Genomic DNA, 26069 nt, shown 5'->3' with positions numbered 1-26069 from the left:
ATGCCAAAGCCTTCGACTGTGTGGATCACAATAAACTGTGGAAAATTCTTCAAGAGATGGGAATCCCAGACCACCTGAGCTGCCTCTTGAGAAACCTGTATGCAGGTCAGGAAGCAACAGTTAGAACTGGACATGGAACAACGGACTGATTCCAAATAGGAAAAGGAGTACATCAAGGCTGGATACTGTCACCCTGCTTATTTAACTTATAGGCAGAGTACATTATGAGAAACGCTGGGCCTGATGAAGCACAAGCTGGAATCAAGACTGCCAGGAGAAATATCAATAACCTTAGATATGCAAATGACAGCACCCTTGTGTCAGAAAGTGAAGAAGAACTAAAGAGCTTCTTGATGAAAGTGAAAGTGGAGAGTGAAAAAGTTGGCTTAAAGCTCAACATTCAGAAAACTAAGATCATGGCATCTGGTTCCATCACTTCATGGCAAATAGATGGGGAAACAGTGGAAACAGTATCAGACTTTATTTTAGGGGCTCCAAAATCACTGCAGATGGTGACTGCAGCCATGAAATTAAAAGATGCTTGCTCCCTGGAAGCAAAATTATGACCAACCTAGATAGCATATTAAAAAGCAGAGACATTACTTTACCAACAAAGGTCGTCTAGTCAAAGCTATGGTTTTTCCAGTAGTCATGTATGGATGTGAGAATTGGACCATAAAGAAAGCTGAGCACCAAAGAATTGATGCTTCTGAACTGGAGTGTTGGAGAAGACTCTTCAGAGTCCCTTGGACTGTAACGAAATTCAAGCAGTCCATCCTAAAGGAAATCAGTCCTGAGTTTTTATTGGAGGGAGTGATGTTGAAACTGATACTCCAATACTTTGTCCACCTGGTGCAAAGAGCTGACTCATTAGAAAAGACCCTGATGCTGGGAAAGATTGAAGGCAGGAGGAGAAGGGGACGACAGAGGATGAGATGGTTGGATGGCATCACCGACTCAATGGACATGAGTTTGAGTAAACTCTGGGAGTTGGTGATTGACAGGGAGGACTGGCATGCTGCAGTCCAGGGAGTCACAAAGAGTGGGACACAAATGAGCGACTGAACTGAAGTATCTAAAACCTTATTACATATAAAAGTAAAGGGTGGCAGAATCACAGTCCCCAAAGAGGTATATCCTAATCCTTGGATCTGCGAACATGCTATGGTAACGGCAAAGGGACTTTGCTGATGTGATTAATGGTCCAGTCCCTGCAATGGGGAGATTATCCAAGGCTTTCCACGCAGGCTCCCATCTTTTCACATCAGTCCTTGAAAGTGAGACCCTTTACTGGCTTTGGTTGGAGAGAAGTATGTGAAGACAGAGAATCGGAGGGAGGCAGTGTTGTCGGCTTTGAAGATGGAGGAGAGGGGCCACGAGCCAAAGAAGGGAGTTTCACTTCCTTCACTCACCACTGGATTCTCCCCTGGAACCTCCAGCAACAGTGGAGCCCTTCCTAAACCTGCATTTCAGCCCAGAGACCCCTGCCCAACCTCTCACCTACAAAATTAAAGACAATTAATGATATTATTTCAGCACTGAGGGGTGTGGTAATCAGTTACAGTAGCACTAGGAAAAGTAATACATGGAGGCGATTTTTTTTATTACTTTTTCGTTTCTTCTCCTTTTTTTAAAAAAAAAAAAAGGAGAAACACATATAAATTGTGTCAAGGAAAAAGTGATTATAACTGAAACACATGAAATCCAGGCTATTTGAGGAATAAAGAAGAAATGGGGCATGAAAGTCTTGGGGGATATATGGTATTTTTATTCCATTTCTCAAAGAGCAAGGAAGGAAGTGGTTCTATTTCTTGTTACAAAAAAGAGACCAGATAAGGGGCAGATGTGGACTCCATATAAGAAATAACATCAATGGATCCAATCTGCTTCAGAAAATAGTGGGTGCCTCCCTGAGGAAAAAAGATTATCATTGGCTGAAGACCTCTAACACTAAATAGATAAGACTAGGATTGGAATTCTGACTCAGCTACTAAGCTGCTTCTGACCTTGAACAAATTACTTAACCTCTAACCTTCAGTGTGCTCATTTCAAACCGAGATGTAATATCAACCTTGCAGGGTCACTGTGATGATAACTAGAGAGAAGGTCAAGTGGAGAGCCAGCTTCTGGTACATAATAAGTGAACAATAAATGGGAGCTATTACCACTGTTATTACACAGCACGTGCAGTGATCTCTGTAGATGACAGGTAACGCCTGAGGTCTTATAATTTATTGTTAGCTTGACCTTCATTTAGTATGTGTGGCAGGAACCATTTTCCTGTCCTTTGCACAGTTACTACCCAGACCTGCAGAGGAGGACGTTCCCCGATTGGTCCTGAGAAGGAAAGTACTGCTGCTCTCTTCGCCTTTCACTTTCGGGGGAGGAGGAGGGACAGCTGATGACACAAGGGGGAGACACTGACGCTGGGTGGCTAGTCCTTTCCCTTTCTTTCTGAGATGTGCCTGTGACTTTTCTCCTGCTCTTGTCCTCCCGGTGGCCGACATCTGTGGGATAAGTGTGGACTTTGGTTCAAGTGAGGCATTATGTGTCCAATACATTCATGTGACTACTGAACATTTGAAATGCGACTCATCTTTATTAACAAGTCCGCAACAGATGGTAAAGAGCATGCAAAAATAAAAACAAAACAGCAAAAACAAAAATGTGGAAATATCTCGCTCATATTTTTATGGGCTTCCCTGGTAGCTCGGATGGTAAAGAATCTGATTGCAATGCAGGAGACCTGGGTTGAAATGGTAACATTTAGGACAATTTCACCTATTTTGTGTCACCTCTTTTAAATGTGACTACTAGAACTTCTCACATTCCACAGGTGGTTCACATCACCATTCTACTGGGCAGCACTAACCCAGAGGCCACCACTTGGGGTCCCATGGGTGGGAATCAAGGTGGGAGGCAGCACTCTTGAGGACGCACTCATGCTCTCCAAATAAAATATCCTCGTGTTTGGCAGGGATGTCTAAAGATCTGGGCAGGGAGCAAGTACGAGGAAGGCTGAATGTATAAAATCAACCATGCTTGCTACTCCAACCCTCCCAACAATAAAGTACCTGATCTTCATCTGGCTGATCCCTCTGACTCTTAACTGACCGTAACTTTGGAAGACGAGACACTATTTACTGCTCTTTCCCCATCAAGCCCCAAATATATGATGGAAATACTTCAATTCAGACAAGCACAAAGCAAAGGTAACAGTCTTCTCGTGGTCCTCAGGGGCACAGAATTCAAAACCATTTATGCTGATTTCAGTTGAGAGATCTACTGAGGGTGATTTTCAGCAGAAACGAACACGGCATGAGTGGCAAAGCCCCCTAGAGAAAGGCCTCTGAGACAAGTGGGATTTCATAGAATAAAAGACAGCAACAGCAGCCACTGGGACGCAAGTGAGAGGAGCGCAGAGCTTAAGTGGGGAAATGGAAATTAGGTAGGCAGAGTGACCGCAGACGGGGCCGTGTGAAATACATCAGCCTCAGAGAGGAGATAAGGTGGATGCTTTTTCTTTCCTCCATGGAGAACACACACCACAGTTAACCTCTTGATGGGAGACCTACCCAACCAATCTCTGGATAAGCCTGATATGCTGGCAAAGTTAAACCCAGTGGGGGTTTTTCTGTCGACTCCCCTTTGCTCTCACCCCACCAGGCCTCTTCCATGCTCTCCAGCCTTCTAGGAATGTGTGTCTGGATTGAACTCGGAACAAGATTTTGCTTGGCTCTTTCAGAGCTGGTGATTTGCTTGAGTTTTCTAAATTACAAGGTCATGGAGTTGAGGTTGATACTGTTTTAATTTTTTTCTCTTTTTCTTTTAGAGTTTTTAAAATGCAATGCATGGAAAACTTGGGGCAGGATTAATTTAACTTCAGATTTGCTGAAGAAGCTACTCCTAGAGTGAAAGAAGGTATATTCTGCTGAAAGAACCTGATTTATCACCCAGACACTTGACGTAGCCCTCTCTGTAAGACTAAGCAGAAACCAGGAAAACCATCTCTGAACTTTACTTTTGTTGAATTTACGAATTTTGGATTTCGATGGAATTGAACTTGAACTAAAAGGGCAAGTGGATTTGATTTTAAGGATGTCAATTTCTCCCTGGGAATTTAATCACGGGAATTTAAATTTGGGTCATTTTAAAGTTGCTGACCTGTAACACTTGGCCTATTTCTACTCTCATTTAAGCTCGTGGCTTAACTTAAAACTTGTGATGAGTTTTAATCTTCAGTTCAGTTAGGCAAAAATCTGAGATGGGAAACAGAACAGAGAGTGAATTTTTAGCCTCGTCCACAGGAAGGTGGAGGAGGGTCTCTTCTGACCTAGGCTGGAGTTTTCTACAACAGGTTGCACTGCCACGACTGGTCCCAGGAGGATGCACCACAGGACTCACAGGGACGGGAGGAGTGGCCTCAGGGAGTGGGCGTGGCAGGGCGGGTAACAGCACCAGGTCCCCACAGACTCTGGACTCCTTTCTCCCCTCACTGGCAAGAGGTTTCATTATCAAGCCGAATTAATTAAGCAAGCCAAAAGTCCCCTGTCCTCTCCTCATCTTTCCATTATGAGGAGAAAATTTCCACTCTAACCAAAACTATAGCAAGCGCACCATGCGCATCCCTCTCCCCCTCTCCTGACTCCTCCCCACTGGATGAGAGCAGACTTCAGAGCCACAGGTTAATGTCCCAACCCCAGTCTGCCCTGCCTGTCAGGGCACACCCATCCTTAGCTTCCTTCTAGAATGACTTTCTGCAGCCGTTCTTAACAAGCCAAGGTTCAAACAAGTGTGAACTTTCATGAAAGACAGTCTACTGGGCTGCAGATCCAGGCCATGTTCCCCAATTCCAGCTCTTCCAACAGTATTTATTTATTGTTGATAGTCATTTTCATTCTCCTGAATTCTAAAAGGGGGTGTGAGTAAAGAAAGAGTGGAGCCATTTTTAATCATGACCCTCAAACTACTGCATTCAAGTCCTGGAAAAATCAATCACCTCTTCTCTAAAGCGAAATCCTGGCCTGGGAATGAAACTGAGAAAGAGGTGAATGTATGCCTCTCCCAGAGAACTCTCTGCTAAGCTTGATTAATATTAAAAAATGTATATGTTTGCTAAAAAAATTATAAAAGCTAAACTTTGTAGAAGGAAAAGATATATTGCAAGCTCAAAAATTCATAGAGTGTTATCATGACATTACCACGCACACGTTCCCTTTACATTTTCAAGTTCTTTCTGACACCTCTACATTTGGAAAGCTGATTAGGAATTACACTATTTTGAGGAACTGAACTATAAGACAATCCTTTAGGCACTGACCAGACATATCTTCATTATTTTTTGTATTACACATATTTAGGAAGTTGAAATGCTCTTTCATATGGGCACCGGATGGCTGTGGTTTTGAAAAGAATAACTTATAACTGGTTCTCAAAGTGTGGGCCACAAACCACAAAGGTCTATGACTCTTTCAAGAGTGACCTTGTGAACAAGGTCAAAATTATTTTGATAATGACATGAAAACATTATTTACCTTTTTCGCCATGTTGACACTTAGATGATGGTAAAAAAGCAATGGTGGATAAAACTGTGGGGACTTAGCACAATCAAGGGAGTGGCACCAAGCTGTCCTAAGAGTCACTGGGCTCTCTACTGGTATTTTCATTTGAGAATGTTCTTGATGAAGGAGTAAAAATAATTCATTAAATCTCAACCACTGAATGCATTATCTTTGAAGGACTGAGAGATACACATAAAATGCCTCACTGTGTACTGAAATATAATAAAGAAAAAGTGTTTGAATGACTCTCTCAGTCATGAAGAGGTGAAGTAGCTGCTTTGGCATACATTACCATTTGTGCTTGAAAGAACGAATAGACAAATTATGGCTATTCAGACTTGAATATTTGGCAAACATTTTCTCCAACGTGAACAAAGTGAGCCTGTCACTTCAAGAAAAATAACTCACAGTATTTGTTGCCAATGACACAACTTAAGCTTTCAAGCAAAAATCGGAATTTTGGAAAACATGTACCCACAACTGTGAGCGTGACAGCTTCCCAATGCTTAAAGACTCACTGGATGAGATGAGTGTTCAGAATAATCCATGTGATTTTGTTGATGATATATAAGGCTCTGTATCAACATTTGGATGATTTGCATAACTCAGTGAGCCAATTTTCCAAATGCTTAATGCATTATATTCCAAATCATACACGGGTAAAAGAGCCATTCAAAGTGCGATCTAGAACAACAGTCTTAGTATAACGGAGCACAGAGATATCAAGGATAGGGGTTCTGATTCTACACTACAACTAGCCTGTAAGAATCTATCATGAGTTTATTGTGGCAAGAACACTCAAAATTAGACCACAGGCCATTAAAGCACACCTCCCTTTTCTAACCTTGTATCTGTGTAAGGCTGAAAACTTCATCTTCTTCAACCCAAACAACAAAAGCTGAACACAGAAGCAAACATGAGAACCTAGCTGTGTTCTGTTAACATTAAGCCAGACATGCAACTGTAAAATGATGTCACGCTTTCATTTTGTGTGTGTGTGAAATACTCTCTTTCTATTTTCCATTAAGAGATGCTATTACCATCAACCTATAAATGGATCTATTATTGGTAGTCTTAAGTGAATTAAACATATATTTTTAAAATATGTTGGTTTTAATTTCTAATATGATAAATATCAACAGATATTACATAAACAAAGGTTGTTTAGGATCTTCAATAACTGCTAAGAATAATAAGGCGTTCACAAATTAAAAGATGTAAAAACTGTCCATCTATGATTATAACTATTTTAACAACCACTTTAAGGAGTATCTGTTTTTATACTGTGCTAGATACCTGGAGCTTTGGAGATAAAAGGCAACATCGTTCCCGTCAACGAATTTCTAATTTCATAGGGAGAGTAATTCTCAATTGCTATAATTTTACTGTAAAGAAAAAAACTCTTAATTTTAAGTTTCTTATAGGCATGTCTTTTATGTCTTGATGTCTCCAATGGCAACTAATAGAGTATACGGCACACAATAATGCCTAAATACTTAATAAATCTGTATAGCATGCATTTGACTGATGCATCAGAAAGTCATCTATCATGCCATGCAATCAGGAAATATGCATTACCTAAACATTTTTACACAGATTTCTGACACCAATTTTCATTATGGTGAAAAATGCACTCCCATTCTTAGTTAACAGACGGCATTCGCCCTGGAAAGATCCTGAAGTGATAGCTACAATGCAGCCTTTTGCTTGTGACTTAAACTTCTGAAGTAAAATTTATTTTTAGATCATATCATGGTTTTTAAGATAAATCTATTTTTCTAGATTTTTACAGCAATTAGTCTAGACAATGGGAGGAAATAGTAGCTTAGTTCAAGAATCTAAATAGTCTTACGAACAAGAGATGGCCTCATGCCGTTTCCACAGCTTCAGAAGGCAGAACCAGAAAGTGGGCAATGTAAGAAGAGAAAGAAAGATTCCTTATGTGTATGTGAGTGTGTGTGTGTGTGTGTGTGTGTGTGTAAATAAATATAGAAGCAGAGGTAGTGGCTTAATTAACAATAGAAACGATGCTCAAGGTAAGAGGTCAGACTAAAGAGGTTCTCAAGAATTTTTCTGCTCTAACCCAAAGGAGATACATTTCCCAAATGAACAAACTGGTAGAAGCTGAAACCTCGGGAGCACACGGGTGGGGAGCGGGTGGTAAACGCCTACCCAATCCAGTCTGAGAAGCAGTGGGCAGGACACTAGAAGGCACTTTTAATTCTGTGATTACCGAGCTTTAAAAGAAGGATTCAGGCAAACTCCAGAGGAGCACTTCCTAAATAGGAGGAGTATTTTCCACATCCTTATTTTTGGATGTAGCTCTACCAGCAAACGAGAGTGAGCACTGAGCACAGAACACAAAGGCTGGAATTACATGCAAGTGCTCCCTTTTATTAGAGGAGGCAATGGCACCCCACTCCAGTACTCTTGCCTGGAAAATCCCATGGACGCAGGAGCCTGGTGGGCTGCAGTCCATAGGGTCGTGAAGAGTCAGACATGACTGAGTGACTTCACTGTCACTTTTCACTTTCACGCATTGGAGAAGGAAATGGCAAACCACTCCAGTGTTCTTGCCTGGAGAATCCCAGGGACAGAGGAGCCTGGTGGGCTGCCATCTATGGGGTCGCACAGAGTCGGACACGACTGAAGCGACTTAGCAGCAGCAGCAGCCCCCTTCTATAATCACATCATGTCTGAACCAAGCAAATGGTGTTCTGACCTGCTTTTCAGCTTTGCTGACCATTTTCCTGGATTTCTAACCCACTAACTCGTTCTCTGGCCCTTCTATAAAAATGTTTCTAATTACTGATTTGGAAAAGCAATATGAGAGCAACCCTAACCTGACTCAACTGGAAAGCGGCAATTGAGAACTAGAGCCAATGCACTTGAAATATTTGTATTCTTTTCCCTTCTGCATATTCATCACCTCGAATGTCATGCAAATTCAATCTTAGCCTACATGACATAATGTTGTTCTGTGAATATTTTCCCCAGAATGTCTATGAATTCTGCTAGCGCAAGCGACTATTATTATGAAGGCAAAGTGCCTTAGCAGGCTTATTTCATCACAGAATGGGTATGAAATTCAGGCTTTGGGGATATTCCTCAGTGAATTCCAGTATCTGAATACATGTTAGGCCCTCTAGCAGGAGTTCACCAGTTCTTTCCAAAAGTTTGGCTCTGAATTAAACGTGGGTGCACATTTGAAAACTGCACACTATATATGAGTAACATACACTTATTTTACATTTTTTACATCATGTACAAGCTGTGGCAACATCTGGTGTTTTGCAAACTTGGCCACATCCAGCCACATTTCCTTTTCCAAATGTGTCCTCTGACGTGTGAGGGTTGTATTTCAACATGAATTTTATACCCTCTCTCTCTAGGACAGCATTGTGTGATATCAAAGATGCACTGCACCTAAACTTTGTATTTGCCCTCTCTGAATGGAAAACTTAGAGCTTGCCAATTAATAAACCAAGAATAGACATAAAGCTAAAGACAGCAAATTAATGTGGCTGTCTTACTTTTCTATAGCTTGACTTAGTAGGAAACCACCTCTTGACACATTCTACAGCAAAATATCTTGCTGAGAATTAACACCATCTGGGCTAAGAGAAAACAACACCACAATTAACTGACTCGATCCCAACTGGGTTAGCTATGCATCTTTTCCTCGGAAAAAGTGCACATATGCCCACAGACAACTGGGTCATATATTTTCTCGTGGTTGGAGGGTATCTTTAAGAAACTAAGGCGATGAGAATGTGCTGTAACTTAAAATCGTCTGACTTAAACATAAATAACAATCTGAGTAGACTCTGCATCTAAATCCTAGGTTTGCTTGCTGTTGCTAAGTCGCTTCAATCGTGTCCGACTCTATGTGACCCCATAGACAGCAGCCCATGAGGCTCCCCTGTCCCTGGGATTCTCCAGGCAAGAACACTGGAGTGGGTAGGTTTGCTTAACCATGAGCAAATAACCGCTGTTGGAAAGTCTAGGCTGTTTATCCACCCCTACACCCGTGCTCACAATTAGAACATGGCCTTGGCTGGCTATGCTAGGCTTTGTCTCTGCCCTTAGACAAAATACATAAAACCTTCTTCAGCCTGGGCCACTCCATCTTCCTGGCCAGTCTGTTCACTTGTAGAGCTCCTTCAGCTGGTTCACAGGTCCCACCCAGCTCTGGAGCCATTTTCCTTTCTCAGCCCTTTCCCTCCAAAACACACTTCCAGCATTGCTAGTACGTAATTAGACTCCAACTTCTTCTCACCCTTGGAGATTTATCCACTATTTGCTGGACTCTCGTCTTTTCCCAGACATTGCGAGGCTCCGGCCCGGCCTTCCTCATTTACTTAGCCCTGCTCTGGAAAAATCCATTCCATGACAGGCTGCTCCGCTTCGACTGAAAATGCCTGGGGCTCTCTGGCCCTACTTTTCCCCCACAGTTGCTACAAAGGCCCCGGGTCCCTTGACTCTAGCTATTTGTTCTACTTCTTAGAAATAGTCTACTTCAGTACTTAAGAGCAAAGAGCCTGCAACAAGCCTCCCTGAGTTCAAATCATAGCTCCTCTATTACCATATTAACCTTGTTAAACCTCAATTTCATTTCCTCACCTATTCAAATCAGGGTAATGCTATTATCTATTTCATAAATTCCAATTACAGCCTTTGCCCTAAGGAGGCAAAAGTCTAACAGAGATTCCTGAGGCTAAACCAAGGAGCTGAGAAGTGGCAGGTCCAAAGTTCAAAGCCTTGTAACTCTACACGTGTGCTCTTTTCAGATATATCATGTTAAATCCTTTTATAACCATCCTTGCTTTTTTCTTAACAACAACAAAAATGATTATCTCCTTTTCACCGTATTGGTTATAAAATTTCAAACCAAGTTATTAACTGAATTAATTGAGTTATAATAAGGAAATGGAGTCCTTGGTTACCCACAACTATTAATCTAGCAAAGCAGCTAAAACTAGCATTTCTAGTAGATGTTTGAACCTCCACCTGTGCCAATCTCCAAATGAATGACTTGGATTCTTAGACTCTACGCTCAGTTTTCAGGATAACATGAACTACAGTAAAAATACACGAGGTAGGGTCCTGGGCAGACTGGGCAACTTGGTAAAAAGAGAAGGTAGCAGCAAAGACGGGAGAGAAAGTGAAAGGAAGTCCCAAAGATGATGCTGTTTAGATCTGAGACCAACAGTCAGATTTTCTAGGAGAGACAATGCCCCATGTCCAAGCAATGAGAAATTCACATTTGTGGTAAGCAGGGGAGTCTGGGTGAGAGGGGCAAGAGGGGAGGGGAAGGACCTACACTGTCTATTTCTGTGAAAGTCTACATTGTTGAAGGAGCGACAGCAGGACTTAGAATCCAGTTAAAATTGCTCACGTAGACACAGAACAGACATTGGAAAATGCCACACAGACTCCAGGCAATTCTACCAGCCGGTCACGTCCTAAGTGTTATTAATGCGAAAATTTTTTAAGATCTTGATTTTCAATGCAGCAAGTTATTAGCCTGGCTCTGAATGCAGGAAACATGGGCTTGGCCCTGGAGGTTCTTTCCACTTGTCAGTTGGAAAGAAGAGGATGGAGCATTTAGTATAAAATGACATATTATGAGAACAACTATAATATGAACAAAATGGATGTGCAAATTACAACCGTCAATCCTGATTTAGACTACCTGTACAATTATGATAGAGGAAAATGACCTCCCAATGAACATACGTCATGCTCAGCAGAAAACGAAACCACCAACCACATAAGTATTCCTCTTTTCAAGAAAGGAAACAAAAACAAATTGACAGACTGGAAGGGCAATTTCCATTTCTTCTAAAATGGCCAGTCTACGTGAAGCTATCTTTGGTTACCTTGGTCACAGCTTTTGGAGAAAAGGTCACTGCGTCCACCACAGTGATGAGGTCGCCTGGGAGGAGGCGATCGAAGTACTTCATGCAGACATCATAGGCGTGCAGCCACTCTTGGGGGGACGCCGGGACTTGTTTAACGAGGTGAGGGTCTCCAGTCCAGAACAGCTTCTGTAACCAAATGGTGTACAGAGAGCTTGGGGAAAGCATGCGGCCATCCTTTCCAGGGATTTTGGGAACAAGTTTGGAAATGGATAAGATATTCTGACTTGAAAGGATTGGCTCCAATGCCTCAAGGGGATTCATGTTTTCATCAGTCAGCTTTTTGTAATCAAGACCTATTGGAAAGGCAAGAAAAAGAGAGAGTAGTTCATTCCAACATAAACATACAGGAACTTTCAAACCCACACAGGGCCTCTCTGCATGGTTGAATGAAAAGATTCAGTTCCATCAGACAGCTTCGTTTGTCACTGAGATAAAACTGAAAATCTGAGTTCCAATCCCTGCCTGCAGCTTGGCCAACTGTGCAGCCCTCAGCAGGTCACTCTGTGAGTCCCAGCATCCTCACGCGTACCCTGGACCTGGCAACATCTCCTCTCTTCCTCAGTGCCCCACAGCACCTACATGCTCTTCCAACAGCTCTCTCACCAAACTGCACCAGGTTCATCTGTCATCCAGCGGACATCTCATCAACTACCTAAAGGCAGGGATTGAACCTCACTCCTTTTCCTCTGTGTCTGGTCCAGGGTCGAATTCAGTTACTCAGTAAACCACTGATAAACTGAAGTAAATTCTCACAATCGTTATGAATAGCAGATGAAAGTACCTTATAAATTATAAAGGCTCCCCAGGTGGCTCAGATGGTAAAGAATCTGCCTGCAATGCAGGAGACCTGGGTTCAGTAAATTATAAAATTTCATACGGATTTGAGAGATTTTAATGTAGTTAATTTCTTTTCTTTTTTTCCTCTTTTTCTCTCCCTATCTTTAATTGCATACCTTCTGGTTAACCTCTTAGTTATGAGCATAAAGACAAATAGACACCATTCTACAGATTTCCACAATTCATTAAAGATTCTAAAGCTCTTATTTTAAAGGCTTCATACATTCCTTAAACACATAGGTTCCACTGAAGTAAAATTCTGCTAAACGGCCTATTTTAAAGTGTCTCAACCTTGTCATTTATATAGATAAAATATAAACAATGGGAGTAGGGGAAAAAAGACCTCAAGAACTTTGGATTTGAATACCAGGCCTTCTGTAAGTCACTGTGTGACCTAACTTTCTCTAATATTTAAGTCTCTCAACAGTAAGTAAAGGAGCTAGGGAGATAACTAAAGTCAATTAGCATCAAAATACTGAGGTTTCACAGTCATGCCAGCCACAGTGCAAGAACACGATCATGTATCAAACACGAAGTCCGAGACTGAATTTAAAGAATGAATTCAGGCAGGAAGATGATCATCTTACCTGATGCCACTACCTTAAATTTCTTCAGTAGCCGAACATGGGTTTCCGGTTTAATGGCGTACTTCCCGAAATCCGCAGAGCCACAGCTCTCCAGCAGAGTGAAATAGTACAGCAGCCTTTCATGATCAAAACCACCGATCGTAGGGTAAATATACTTGACCATGTGTTTGTGAAAGCCTTCAGGGTCGGTCTTCAATGTCTCAAAGAGATGAAGGGACTGGGCGCGGTTTTCAATTTCTCCTGTGGACAAACTGATATTAAGAGACAAATTGTGTTAAGATTGGTAAGATTTGGTTACATTTTTTTTTTAAGTGCCCTTTTTTTGGAAACCTAGGAAGAAAGGCTGCTGCTGCTAAGTTACTTCATTTGTGTCTGACTCTGTGCGACCCCATACACGGCAGCCCACCAGGCTCCCCCGTCCCTGGGATACTCCAGGCAAGAACACTGGAGTGGGTTGCCATGTCCTTCTCCAATGCATGAAAGTGAAAAGTGAAAGTGAAGTCACTCAGTCGTGTCCAACTCTTAGCGACCCCATGGACTGCAGCCCACCAGGCTCCTCTGTCCACGGGATTTTCCAGGCAAGAGTACTGGAGTGGGGCGCCATTGCCTTCTCCAGGAAGAAAGACTACTTCTCACGAATTCCTTCTTGCTGCCTAATCAAATACAGTAGTAGCACTTGTTTCTGGTACAGGTGCAGGTCACTTCCACTTCAAATGGTACTACAGGATTTTCACATTATCTCATGTGGGTCTAAAGTAACCCTAGAAAGAGATATTATTTCACATTCTGCAGCAGAGAGCAGCCCAGTGTTTACTAGCTAGGAAATGAACCCAGATCTGTCACCTTCCACTATGCATTATTTATTCATGTCATAAGAAAAAAGGTAAAACTTGAGCTTCATTATAGAAATGTAAACAAACTTATTATTTCAGGAATTTAGGAAAAAGCGAGGTGAAGAAAAACGCCCAACTTTCTGGCATAAATTTTATATTCAAGAGGGCTAGAACTGATATTCAGAAGACATAACCTTGATACTGTGTTCAAACAGAATAAAAATAGGAAAGAAGAGATACTTGCACTTGAATTGTCTGTAGTAAAGAAGCCACTTGAATAAAGCACATATCTTAATGTTTCAATCTTGACTTAAATGTTTTTGTAATGTAATTTATTAAAAGTCATTTAATGTTAAACTGTTGAAAACAATTTTAAGGGGTTTTGTTTGGTTAATCAGTTTGTGTTAAGTGGGTGATGGAGAGGGCTGAATTTGGTATCACACTTTCCTCTGGACAGAACACAGTGCCTCCTGCCCAGTTTAATCCTGACACCTCACAAAGGAAGAGCTTCAAGCTTGCTAACTGTAAGAGGTCTCCAGGCAGCCCTGGGCTCTAATGGAAACACCCAGCTTCCAGAGTTCATAGTAGCAGCAGAAAAAGAACCTGGGAGCAGAGAATGAGACCTGGAGCATGAAGCGAGACCTCAAGCAGGATAAAAGTTAGGCTTTATATAGTTTAAAAGCAACTCCTCTGAAATACAACATTCTATTCATTGGAATTCCCTCTTTTAGCAAGTGCCAAGACATGTTTTTGTTTTATGTAAATAAAGTTAACACACAATATACTTTAACATCTGTACGAGGGTGTGATAATACTTGGGATAATGGCAGCGATCTATAAAGTCAAAATATCAAGCAATTCCAAAACGCGTTTTTAACTTTCAGTTCAAGAGAAATCCTATTTTTCTATTAAGATACAATTCAAACATTTGCAAAAATATCCCTCTCTATAAAAATGCCCCACAGTTTCCTTCTATTCATAACATGCTTTAACTATTTACTAGTCTGCCTGTCCCACATAGACTATGTACCACTTGATGGCAAAAATGACACCACATCTTCTTTAGCTTTAGTTTCTCAGTACCAAGCACCAGCGTGTGGTACGAAGGAAACACTCGACATGTGCCTTGAATGCCAAATAGATGGGAGGATGAACAAAAACTTAGGTGTCCTCTACAGATAAGAGACCTGTGCTCAGCACCAGGGAGGGTATCAAGATTTACAACACAGAGCTCTCAGCTAGCAGTGTGAAAATCCAGTTGCATTCTAAATAATTAAACAACAATGCACAATAATGGTGTGGGCTAACAAAGGACATGCAATTATATCCCAATCAAGATGAGAACCACTTGTAGACATAGAGAACAGAATGGTAGACAGAGCAGGGGAAGGAAAGGGTGGGATGAATTGAAAGAGTAGCACTGAAATATATATATACCACTTGTAAAATAGATAGCTAGTGGGAAACTGCCATATAACACAAGGAGCTGAACCTGGTGCTCTGTGACAACCGAGGGGGTGGTTGGGAGGCGACATATGTATACTTACGATTAATTCACAGTGATGTATGGCAGAAACCAACACAACACTGAAAAGCAATTATCCTTCAATTAAAAAAAATAAATAAAAGGGTAAGGCCACTAAAGCTATAATTTCAGAGGAGGTAGATATCAATGACAACAGGTTTATTCAAAGAAGTGCTTGAAGTTGGTATTGTAGAAAGGAATGAAGCAGAAATAATATGAACGAAAGTTATCAAGACAAGAGAGCACAAGGTCTGTATAGGAAAGAGTATAAATGGATGGCTAGTCCGAAACTCTTCTGGATCCTACAACTATTCAAAGTGTGCAAGGCCATCTCTGAAATACACAGGCAGGCCTCGTTTTACTGTGCTTTGCTTTACTATACTTCACAGATACTTGGTTTTTTTTTTTTTTTTTTTTTTTAAGACAAATCAAAGCTTGGTGGCAGCCCTGCATCATACAAGACGACTGGTGTCATTTTCCCAAGAGCATTTGCTAATTTCGTGTCTCTGTGTCACATTTTGGTAATTCTCGCAATATTTCAAACTTTGTCATTATTATTATATTTGTTATGGTGATCTGTGATCAGTGATCTTTGATGTTGACTATTGCAATTATTTTGGAATTTTTAAGCAATGAAATATCTTTTAATTAAGGTCTGCACGTTTTTTAGATGTAATTATTTTTGCACACTTACAGACTACAATACAGTGTAAAAGTAACTTTTATATGCACTGCGAAACAAAAATTCATGGACTAGCTGTATTGTGATATTGGCTTTATTGCAGTGATCTGTAAACACAACTGCAATATCTCCAAGGTACGCCTGTACTATACACCCAGTGGTGTATGAAAGTCAAAGAATTTCTGATGTTCCTTTGTAATTTGCTAAGTGAAGTCTGAAAACAATGCAGTGAAGAAGTAAATAAGAAGCTGTGTCATCCTGTTAAGATGATTCATACTCACAAAGATTTGCAAGCAGAACACACTCGATGGAAGGAAAAAAGAAAAAAAAACCTTGTACCTGTTACACTGATAACTGTGCCAGACAAGTGGAATCTGGGTAATTACCAACTTGAGAGTGAAAGTATTAGTCACTCTGTCGTGTACTCTGTCGTGTCCAACTCTTTGTGACCCCATGGACTGTAGCCTGTCAGGTTCCTTTGTCTGTGGGATTCTCCAGGCAAGACTACTGGAGTGGGTTGCCATTTCCTTCTCTAGGAGATCTTCCCGACCCAGGGATTGAACCCAGATCTCCTGCGCTGCAGGCAGATTCTTTACCATCTGAGCCACCAAGCAAGCCCAATTACCAACTTCCAGATGAGAACTGTCATTAGAGACAAGTGACCTGCCTAAGACCAAGTATCCAGATCTGTCGGGACTCTGTGTGGATGGGTCTGCTCACCTTGTCACAAAGCAGCCACCAATCCATGGGCTCCAGCACCTGTACTGATAACCATTTCAAAAACAGGATTCCTTCTCTAACACAGACATTAGTTCTCTCTCCCAGTGGCAAAAATCTAAGAGTTCTCCTGTCATACTTCATTCCTATCACCTGATAAACAGAGTATCTAAGACAGACTCATTTACAAAATGGACAATGACTAAATCATAATAGCTTTAGCTCCTCTATGTTTGACTTGATTCTGAAAACAGTCTCTTTCAGTCAACATTACCTTCCCCCTTCCCACCCACCTACTCTTCTGTGCCTACAATTCAGTTTGCTCAATGTGCAATTTTCCCTAATTATCTTGTCAAGAGAGATACTGGAATATCTTTACTGACACACGATAAATACGAAAAATTCCCTCTTCAGTAAATGACAAGGTACTAAGATCTTTTATAGATGCCAGTAATTGATAATCCATTTTAATAGTTCCATCGAAAGAAGCTGTTATCTTCCCTTTGGAACAAGAAATGAAATCTCTACTTAGAAAACAATTCCAAAGAACCCACATTGAAGAGTAGGAAGAAATACCATGTGGACTTTTCACTAATCAAATCAGTGGTTGCCCTTAAAAACTGTTTAAGTGCTTTTTCTAAGTTTTAGCTGTAAGGCAGCTCATTAACTTTCAGAGATTAACTACGGGAAGAAGCCAGCATTAGTTGTACTAAAGGCACAAGGAATAAATTCTTGGTACTAATCCCATGATTAAGGGGTTCTGTAATGGCTTCTAGCTGTCAATCACCCAAAAATGTGATTCAAGAACAGCATGAATTGAAAGGACTTCTGTTCGTATAGGGAAAAAAATTTACTCAAATGTATTATACTTTACTTAATTTGAGACTGAGTAATACACCATTTCATGAGTTGACTGTAAGGAGTACACAGAAGGGGGTTGGAAGGAGAGAGGTGAGGGCTCCTGGGAGAAGCTGGAAGGAGCAAAGGGACGGGCCTAGGGGTCCCCCAAAGACTAACCCCAGTAGTATGAAGATGTGTAAACCCACATGAATGACCATGACCACAGGTGAACAGGCCCCCACCACTGACTCCTTCCCCACTGTGGAAAAGAGACGATTCTACCCTTTAAATCGCAACTCCTCCAATGTGAGGAGGGAAACTCCTCCTCGATGTGAGGCAAACAGTTCAAGATATTTACCACACAAATGCCTCCGAAGGAACCTGATGGCACAGACCTGATCTGTAGTGCTGCCTGACAGCTGCATATGTGATTAAGTGGGGGCAATGTGGTGAAAAAATGGTGGCCTTTTTCGGCTTCTCCAGCATGTTAGCCAGGTGCCTTCGCAAACCAAAAAATGAACTTTCACTCTGCAAGGTCACCTACGAACTTCATGAGAAGCTCAGTAATGAGGACCTCGGAGTCAACTTCTTGACACACTAGCACTTGCCGAGCTCCTCTTCGGAACGGTTTCCATGGACAGAGTGCTTATGTGGGAGGAAGGCCATGTGAACAGGCTTCGTCTCCTCCAGGACAAGCCTGACCCCTTAAGCCTTCTCATTTCTCATAAACTGTCAACTCCAACTGGTTTATGGAGTCTCCTATTATCTCTCTACCAAAAATATTTTAAAAGATATCACAGCACAGGCATAGCAATAGGCATCCTTCAAATTCTGAAAGAGATGGGAATACCAGACCACCTGATCTGCCTCTTGAGAAATCTGTATGCAGGTCAGGAAGCAACAGTTAGAACTGGACATGGAACAACAGACTGGTTCCAAATAGGAAAAGGAGTTCGTCAAGGCTGTATATTGTCACCCTGTTTATTTAACTTATATGCAGAGTACATCATGAGAAACACTGGACTGGAAGAAACACAAGCTGGAATCAAGATTGCCAGGAGAAATATCAATAACCTCAGATATGCAGATGACACCACCCTTATGGCAGAAAGTGAAGGAGAACTAAAAAGCCTCTTGATGAAAGTGAAAGTGGAGAGTGAAAAAGTTGGCTTAAAGCTCAACATTTAGAAAATAAAGATCATGGCATCTGGTCCCATCACTTCATGGGAAATAGATGGGGAAACAGTGGAAACAGTGTCAGACTTTATTTTTGGGGGCTCCAAAATCACTGCATATGGTGACTGCAGCCATGAAATTAAAAGACGCTTACTCCTTGGAAGGAAAGTTATGACCAACCTAGATAGCATATTCAAAAGTAGAGACATTACTTTGCCAACAAAGGTTCATCTAGTCAAGGCTATGGTTTTTCCTGTGGTCATGTATGGATGTGAGAGTTGGACTGTGAAGAAGACTGAGCGCCAAAGAATTGATGCTTTTGAACTGCGGTGTTGGAGAAGACTCTTGAGAGTCCCTTGGACTGCAAGGAGATCCAACCAGTCCATTGTGAAGGAGATCAGCCCTGGGATTTCTTTGGAAGGAATGATGCTAAAGCTGAAACTCCAGTATTTTGGCCACCTCATGTGAAGAGTTGACTCATTGGAAAAGACTCTGATGCTGGGAGGGATTGGGGGATGAGATGGCTGGATGGCATCACTGACTGGATGGACGTGAGTCTGAGTGAACTCCAGGAGTTGGTGATGGACAGGGAGGCCTGGCGTGCTGCAATTCATGGGGTGGCAAACAGTCAGACACGACTGAGCGACTGATCTGATCTGATTAAGCACTTCTTAGATATCAAGTATTATGCTATCTCATTTAATTCTTACAAAGCAGGTATCTTATGATTGATATTCACATTGACCTGAAAAATAACTGTTCAAAAATCAGATCTGCAATCTTAGGTTGACAGTTGTCAGAGGGCGAGTTCAGTAAATCTGGTCTGTTTCCAGAATTAATAGCTGTTGTTGTTTAGTTGTTAAGTCATGTCTGACTCTTTTGTGACTCCGTGGGGTCAGCCCACCAGGCTCCTCTGTCCATGGGATTTCCCAAGTCCCAGGCAAGAATACTGGAGAGGGTTGCCATTTCCTTCTCTGGAGGATCTTCCCAACCCAGGGACTGAATCTGCATCTCCTGCTTGGCAGGCAGATTCTTCTCCACTGAGCCACCAAGGAAGCCCAGACTTAAAAATAGCTACTTTTTTTCACCCCTGAGCATCTACTACAGTACATGCCAGGTGTTTATATAAATGTCTCAAAGCTTGCAGTAGTTTTGCAAGATGGAGTGAGAATACTCATTTTGCAGAGGAGGAAACTCTAGGAGTAGAAGGATGAAACAACTTGCTCACCAAGGCCACATCGAAGGGAAGTCATGGAGCTGTGGTGTGAATCCAGACCTGTAGGATTCAAGTACTGAGCACTTTTCACAAGATGAGAACAGGCCCCAAATGCATCTTTTTCTTACTACATTTTGTGCCAGTATAAGGAATTTTTTTCTTTACTATTTGGGGGAAAAGTAGCCCTAAGTATCATAACACAGAAAGGGAGGTAGCTGATGTATGAAAAGAACTACCTCCATTTGGGTAATGGTAGCATTTAGTTTTTCCATTTTTAGGATTGGTAGATTTTTTCTTATGTACAATGCAAATCACAGTCGTGATCAGCATCATGACCCTTTGGGCCAAAGAAAGATCAAAAGTTAATGCATAGCTCAATTTTAAAAAATGGGTAAGACCTATGACCTGAATTTCTATAGTCAAGCCTTCGACTCCAATATGGATTCTTCCTGGACTTGAATTTTTATTTACCTTATTTTTCAATGTTATAATATACTTTCAAAAAGCTAAGCTGCCTTAAATCCCCCTTTCTACACACTAATTATTCTCACACTAACTCTTCAACTAAGCCAAGAGGAGAAAGCCAGAACTGAGAATTCTCTATAACATGGCACTCTGGACATCAGCCTATGAACAACAGCAACCCTCAGCTTCTGTTTCAACACAGGAGAAGGTAGATACATTATAGTTCATTGACTTCCTCATAGCTGTAACATGCTCTTGCCCATCCTTATATGTGAGACCACAGAGTCCTACTAGACAATATACAACTGATTGTGCAAAGCAGCACAGCACAGGCAGAGTCCCTTCCCAACGTCTAAAGAGGTGGCACTAAACTGACCAGCTGAGATGAAGAGGTATCTCACTTGATCTCCACCACCCAAGCAAGATCATGCAGATAATCAATCCCCTGCGTGATGGAAAAGCACATATCAGAATGAAATAAAAGTGTAGGATGTGTGGCCTTCGGGTCTGCAGCTTAAATAAGAAGGAACAGACTGAGGCTGTTCTCAAAACTGACAGTTAAAAGTATCTCTGGCCCCTGTGTAGTCCTCCTTTGCTCAGTGGGCTCCACTCGCTCCAGCCACCAAGGCTGTTCCTTTACTCAAAAATGCCAAGAATCCACTGTCCCAGAATGGGGTCCCTCTGCAAATGCCTTTTCTTCCTTTTTCCAAGAGTGATCTTTTTGTATGTCCTAAGAGAGGTCTTTCCTATCTGCTCCTTGTGGGTTTCCTTTATGGTACTTATTATGACTAGCAATTTATTTTTAGTTGTTCTTAACTGTGTGTGTGTGTGGTGCGGGTCTCCCCAGTTAGAATATACACTCCATAAGGGTAAGGAGGAGCCCATTTTGTTTAACATTTAAAACTGTGCTCAAAACACAAAGGTTCTAGTAAAAAAGATGATAATAATACTTCATGAATAAACAAATGCACTATTCCACCAGCTAGAAGCATCCTCTGCCATTTCAAAATGATCCCATATTCAAAACTTAAAGACGTTGATGGAATCAGCAGAACTGACAAGGGCAGTAACAGGAATAATCTTGACAGATTGAAGAGCCACCTGGCTACACACACACCACAGATTTTCTCTAATCTTTATAACCATAACCAGGTGGGGATCATGGTCCTCATAACTGAGAAAACAGCAATGCAAGAGGATCAGGAGACTTGCTCAAGGCTACACAGTTGGGGTTATGGGGAGCAGAGCTGGATCTTGAAATGTGGCCTGACTCCAAAACCCATGCCCTCACACCAGATGTCATCTCTAAGATGCACCAAAGTGCCTAGAACAGCCCAGAGGTGAAGAGGGCTGTGGAGGCTGCGGTGAGCAAGAATCAACTCTGAGCTCAGGGAGCTGAACACACTCAGAAGAGCCAGGGTCCGCCAGCTGGAGCTGACTACAGGCACACGGACCCACAAAGCCATCTCTGATGTTGAAAACTACCAAGAAAAAGAAAGAAAATGAGAAAAAATAAGGGGGAAAGGAGACCAGGAACTCAAGTTTGGGTGTTTATGACAATTCTCTCTTTCTTACAGGAGTGAAATTCCAGTAATCACTACCATTCATTAAGGACCGATCATGTGTCAGGTTCTGTAGGTTTGACATTTCACCATGAAATCATTTATGACTTAAGAATATAGGAGAATGAGTTTCTGAGAACTGATTTCTCCCATGCAGGGACACACGGCTGGAGAGACTATCAGGATGTACTCACGGTTTCTTGATCGGAAGCGTCTGCGTTAGTGCACAAGGCTCCCTCATCCAGCCCGTGTGCCTGCTTCTCTGTACATTGGCTGAAATGAGGAAATACCTCCAAATTCAACCAAGAGGAAGGAGAAGGCAAAATTATAGAAAAATCAACTTCAGAGGCGAAGATGACTTTTTTAAAGAAAGAGTAACACAAAAACCCTAAAATAAAGAATGTCTTTTTCTTGTAACTGCGATCTATTGACATCTTATTGGCATTGATTCAGCAAGTAAATACTGGGCAATTTCTACTGTATTAACAGCTGATCTTTAATACTCATGTGACTAAGCTGGACTGAACAGTATGGCAAATAACAGTCTTAAGTAAAGAACAGGGAGCACCAAACAGAACTTGCTAAATCAACATTAGGTGTTTTGTTGCTCGTAAGTAATGGCATCAGCAGATAATGATTTCCTTTTTGTAACTGCTGTGCATCTGCATAATCACACTGCGATCTGCTGTAATGATATGCTGCGAACAGTCATGCACGTTACTAGATTGCCTGATAATTTATAATATATTCAGAGACCAATGGAGCATCCTGTTTGGACAGATATGACAACCTTTTATGTAACAGTCAATGAAGAGAGACATTTAATAAAATGCCAAAATTTTTTAAGCCAATATGCATTTTATAATAAACATTTATTTGAACATGTCTATGTCTCCAAAATGGTGAAGTTACTACAATATTTATCACAGATTAATACTGTCACCCATGTAACAATTTCATAAATATTTAAGATGTAGATGGTAGAATTCCAGAAATATTAATAAAATTAAAGTCGATAAGTTATAACAGGTCTTGACCATTCAACCGGGATGCTGGTAAAGACTGAAAGCAGGAGGAGAAGGGGACAACAGAGAATGAGATGGTTGGATGAAATCACCGACTCCACGGACATGAGTTTGAGTAAGTTCCGGGAGTTGGTGATGGACAGGGAAGCCTGGCATGCTGCAGTCCGTAGGGTCACAAAGAGTTGGACACGACTGAGCAGCTGAACTGAACTGACCATTCAACACTACCCCTCTTCTTTAAACCCTTTTGTCCCATAGCTTCCCTAGAACAATATTGCTCCCTCTCAATTGCTGATTTTGTCCCTTTTGCTGGCAGCTCTTCCTCTCCCACTAATTGTGGAAGGTCCTCAAAGTTTGTGCTAAGTATTTCTCTTCTCTCATTCTACATTCACTCCCAAAGAACACCAGCAACATGACTTATTTATTATCTATGTGCCTATGACTCCCAAATTACTATCTCCAAACTCCACCTTTCCTTATGAATCCCAAATCTGTAAGACACACTGTCCACTTGATCTTTCCTCTTGGGAACTGCCACAAGTATAACACTTCTATTCCTTTGCCTTTTCCTCACCCTTCCCTAACCTTGTGCCCCTAACTAGTATTTTCTGTCTCAAATGATGGCATCATCCAATGGACCAAGTAAAGTCCTGGACGTAATTTGTAACCCTCCTGCTTTCACTCACCTCCATAGCTAGTTTATCCTTATCATTTGACTTATTTAGTGCCATCCATTTCACTTTGCAGGTATCTCTGAAGCCCATTCTCATTACTGCTATACTGTCAAAACCCTACTCCAGGCTATGGTCATCCGTCCTATAGTCTATCACTCTCATAGTTTGCTAAACAGTCCATGTATGTCTGCAGTGGCCTCCCTAAAATCCCTCCTCAACATGGTGGCCGCAATGATCTCATCAAAATGAAAACCTGATCATATTACCTCTCTCTCTTATCAGAATCCTTAGGCACCTTCCAAGCACTCTCAGGAAAGAGCCCACAGCCCTAGATAGGGCCCACATGGTCTTGTTACAAGGTCTGGTTTCCCCCCATCTCCCATCATGCTCCACTGACTCTGGGGGCCTCACCATATCACCATCTATTAGGCCTGCAGAAATCATGTTCCATCCTGTCCAGGGGCTTTTTGTAGTAAACTGTCCTGCCTTCCTAGAAAACGTTTCTAGTATATTCAATACTTAATTTTGAGTCAATAGTTATGTCTCAGCTCAAGAGTTATTTCTTCAGGAAAGTCCTCCCTAACTATGCCAAATCCCCTAGTTGGGCTCTCTTATACAGGGCCTGTCAGAGTTTTAATTTCACATTTGCCTATGTCATTATTCAATTATTATCTGTCTTCTACCCTAGACTAAAAGTTCCAGGACAATTCAAATGTCTGCTTTTGTTCACGACCGTAACCCTAGGACCTAACACTATTCCTAGTACACAAGAGATTCTCAGTAAATGTCTTTGAATCAATGAATAAAAAGTCTCAAATTCAGGATTATTACTGAAAACAAAAACTAAGACAATCGTTAGCGTATTGGTGCCTAAAGAGATGCATGAAGAGAGATTGTACAAAGAGACCAGTCGACAACCGCTCAAAAGGAAAAGTGAAACTGAACAACACAACTTCAAGATTCCTCTAAAACAGCCTCTGAAAAAAGACTCGGACATGAACTTACACGAGTCGTGTGCTTACCCACTGTCGGTGAACAGGAACTCCAAATGGGTCATAAAAACCTCCCAACGGGAGACGCTGTAGCGCTGGGCCAGAGAAAGAGCGATGCTGTAGACGTTTTCCTCCAGCGTCCTTCACAAACGTGCATCAACCACAGGGCAAGGAAAGAAGAGAAACACATGACCTTAATCAGCAGAGAAAGCGTGCATTACGACTGCTCTCATGCTAAAGGGGGCGCAGCCAGCACAGTCCCTCATAAGACGTGTCACAGTAATTCAGGTAAAGTACACCCAAGGGATTTTAATGCTCCTTCTTCACTGTGGTGCGCTGCAAATGACCAAGGAATCGTCTAGATCAATGGACCTCAAACGAGGGTGATTTAGCCCTACTCAGGGAACATTTGACAATTTTGTCTGGAGACATTTTTGATTGTCATGGTGGGCGAGGAAAAGGAGAAAGCAGTTGGCATCTAGTGGGCAGAAGTCAGGGAGGCTGCGGACCAACCTACAATGCACAGAACAGCCTTCCTGCAACAAAGAATGACCCAGTCCAAAATGTACTGAGATAAAAAAACGATGGTCTAGGTACCAGAGCCTACAGTGAAAAAGAAATACAAAGAAATGGATCCCTGCCCCACAGGTAAATCTCCGAGAAAAACACAGTCAGTCACTCAATACGTTCTCATTTTCTACACTGGGCCAGCTATTATGCCAGCTGCTTAAGATATAAAAACAACAAGATACTTCTTGAGGAACTCACAGCCTAATGGAGTGTATGAAGTGTGAACCAGGCATCAAACAGAAAGGGGTAATGTCAAAAGACTACAAAACACTGTGAGGATACAGATGAGAGAGTGAACAGGGATTAACTAAGCAGAGGCGATAAAGAGGGAGAAGAGACAAACGGGCTTTTGATAGACGGGGTTTCACAACCATGAATGCGCTGGGTCCTCAGGTCTACTGAAGGATCTATACCTTATCCTACAGGCAATGGAGACTCAATGGAAAGTTCAAATCAGGGAATGGTGTCATCAGACTTGAGAATCTCTAGGTATGTAAACAATTCTGGTCCAGAGCACTCACATAAAGTCTATATTGGAGAAACTGTCATAAAACCCCAACTTTCCTGAAGCAAAGGAAACATAAGGATGGAATTCTTCATTGGGAGGATGGTTGTCTATCAGCAGACGAATGGATAAGAAAGCTGTGGTACATATACACAATGGAATATTAGCCATTAAAAGAATACATTTGAATCAGTTCTAATGAGGTGGATGAAACTGGAGCCTATTATACAGAGTGAAGTAAGCCAGAAAGAAAACATCAATACAGTATACTAATGCATATATATGGAATTTAGAAAGATGGTAACGATAACTCTGTATGCGAGACAGCAAAAGAGACACAGATTAATAGAACAGTCTTTTGGACTCTGTGGGAGAGGG

General features: G+C 41.6%; 1 protein-coding gene across 2 annotated transcripts in view; it reads right to left on the bottom strand.

Annotated features, from left to right (window-relative positions):
* NBAS (NBAS subunit of NRZ tethering complex) overlaps window positions 1-26069 on the bottom strand; it is a 333473-nt gene that overhangs the window by 79174 nt on the left and 228230 nt on the right. For both annotated transcript variants that reach the window (XM_019970679.2, XM_070799115.1), the window contains 3 exons: window positions 24647-24757; window positions 12910-13160; window positions 11444-11778 (listed from right to left, as the gene is read on the bottom strand). In XM_019970679.2, coding sequence (XP_019826238.2) covers window positions 11444-11778; window positions 12910-13160; window positions 24647-24757 — 697 coding nt within the window. The remainder of the gene's footprint in view (window positions 1-11443; window positions 11779-12909; window positions 13161-24646; window positions 24758-26069) is intronic.

The sequence above is a fragment of the Bos indicus genome, chromosome 11 (assembly GCF_029378745.1).
Source record: "Bos indicus isolate NIAB-ARS_2022 breed Sahiwal x Tharparkar chromosome 11, NIAB-ARS_B.indTharparkar_mat_pri_1.0, whole genome shotgun sequence".
Lineage (NCBI taxonomy): Eukaryota > Metazoa > Chordata > Mammalia > Artiodactyla > Bovidae > Bos > Bos indicus.
This window is presented reverse-complemented; position numbering and strand designations above follow the sequence as displayed.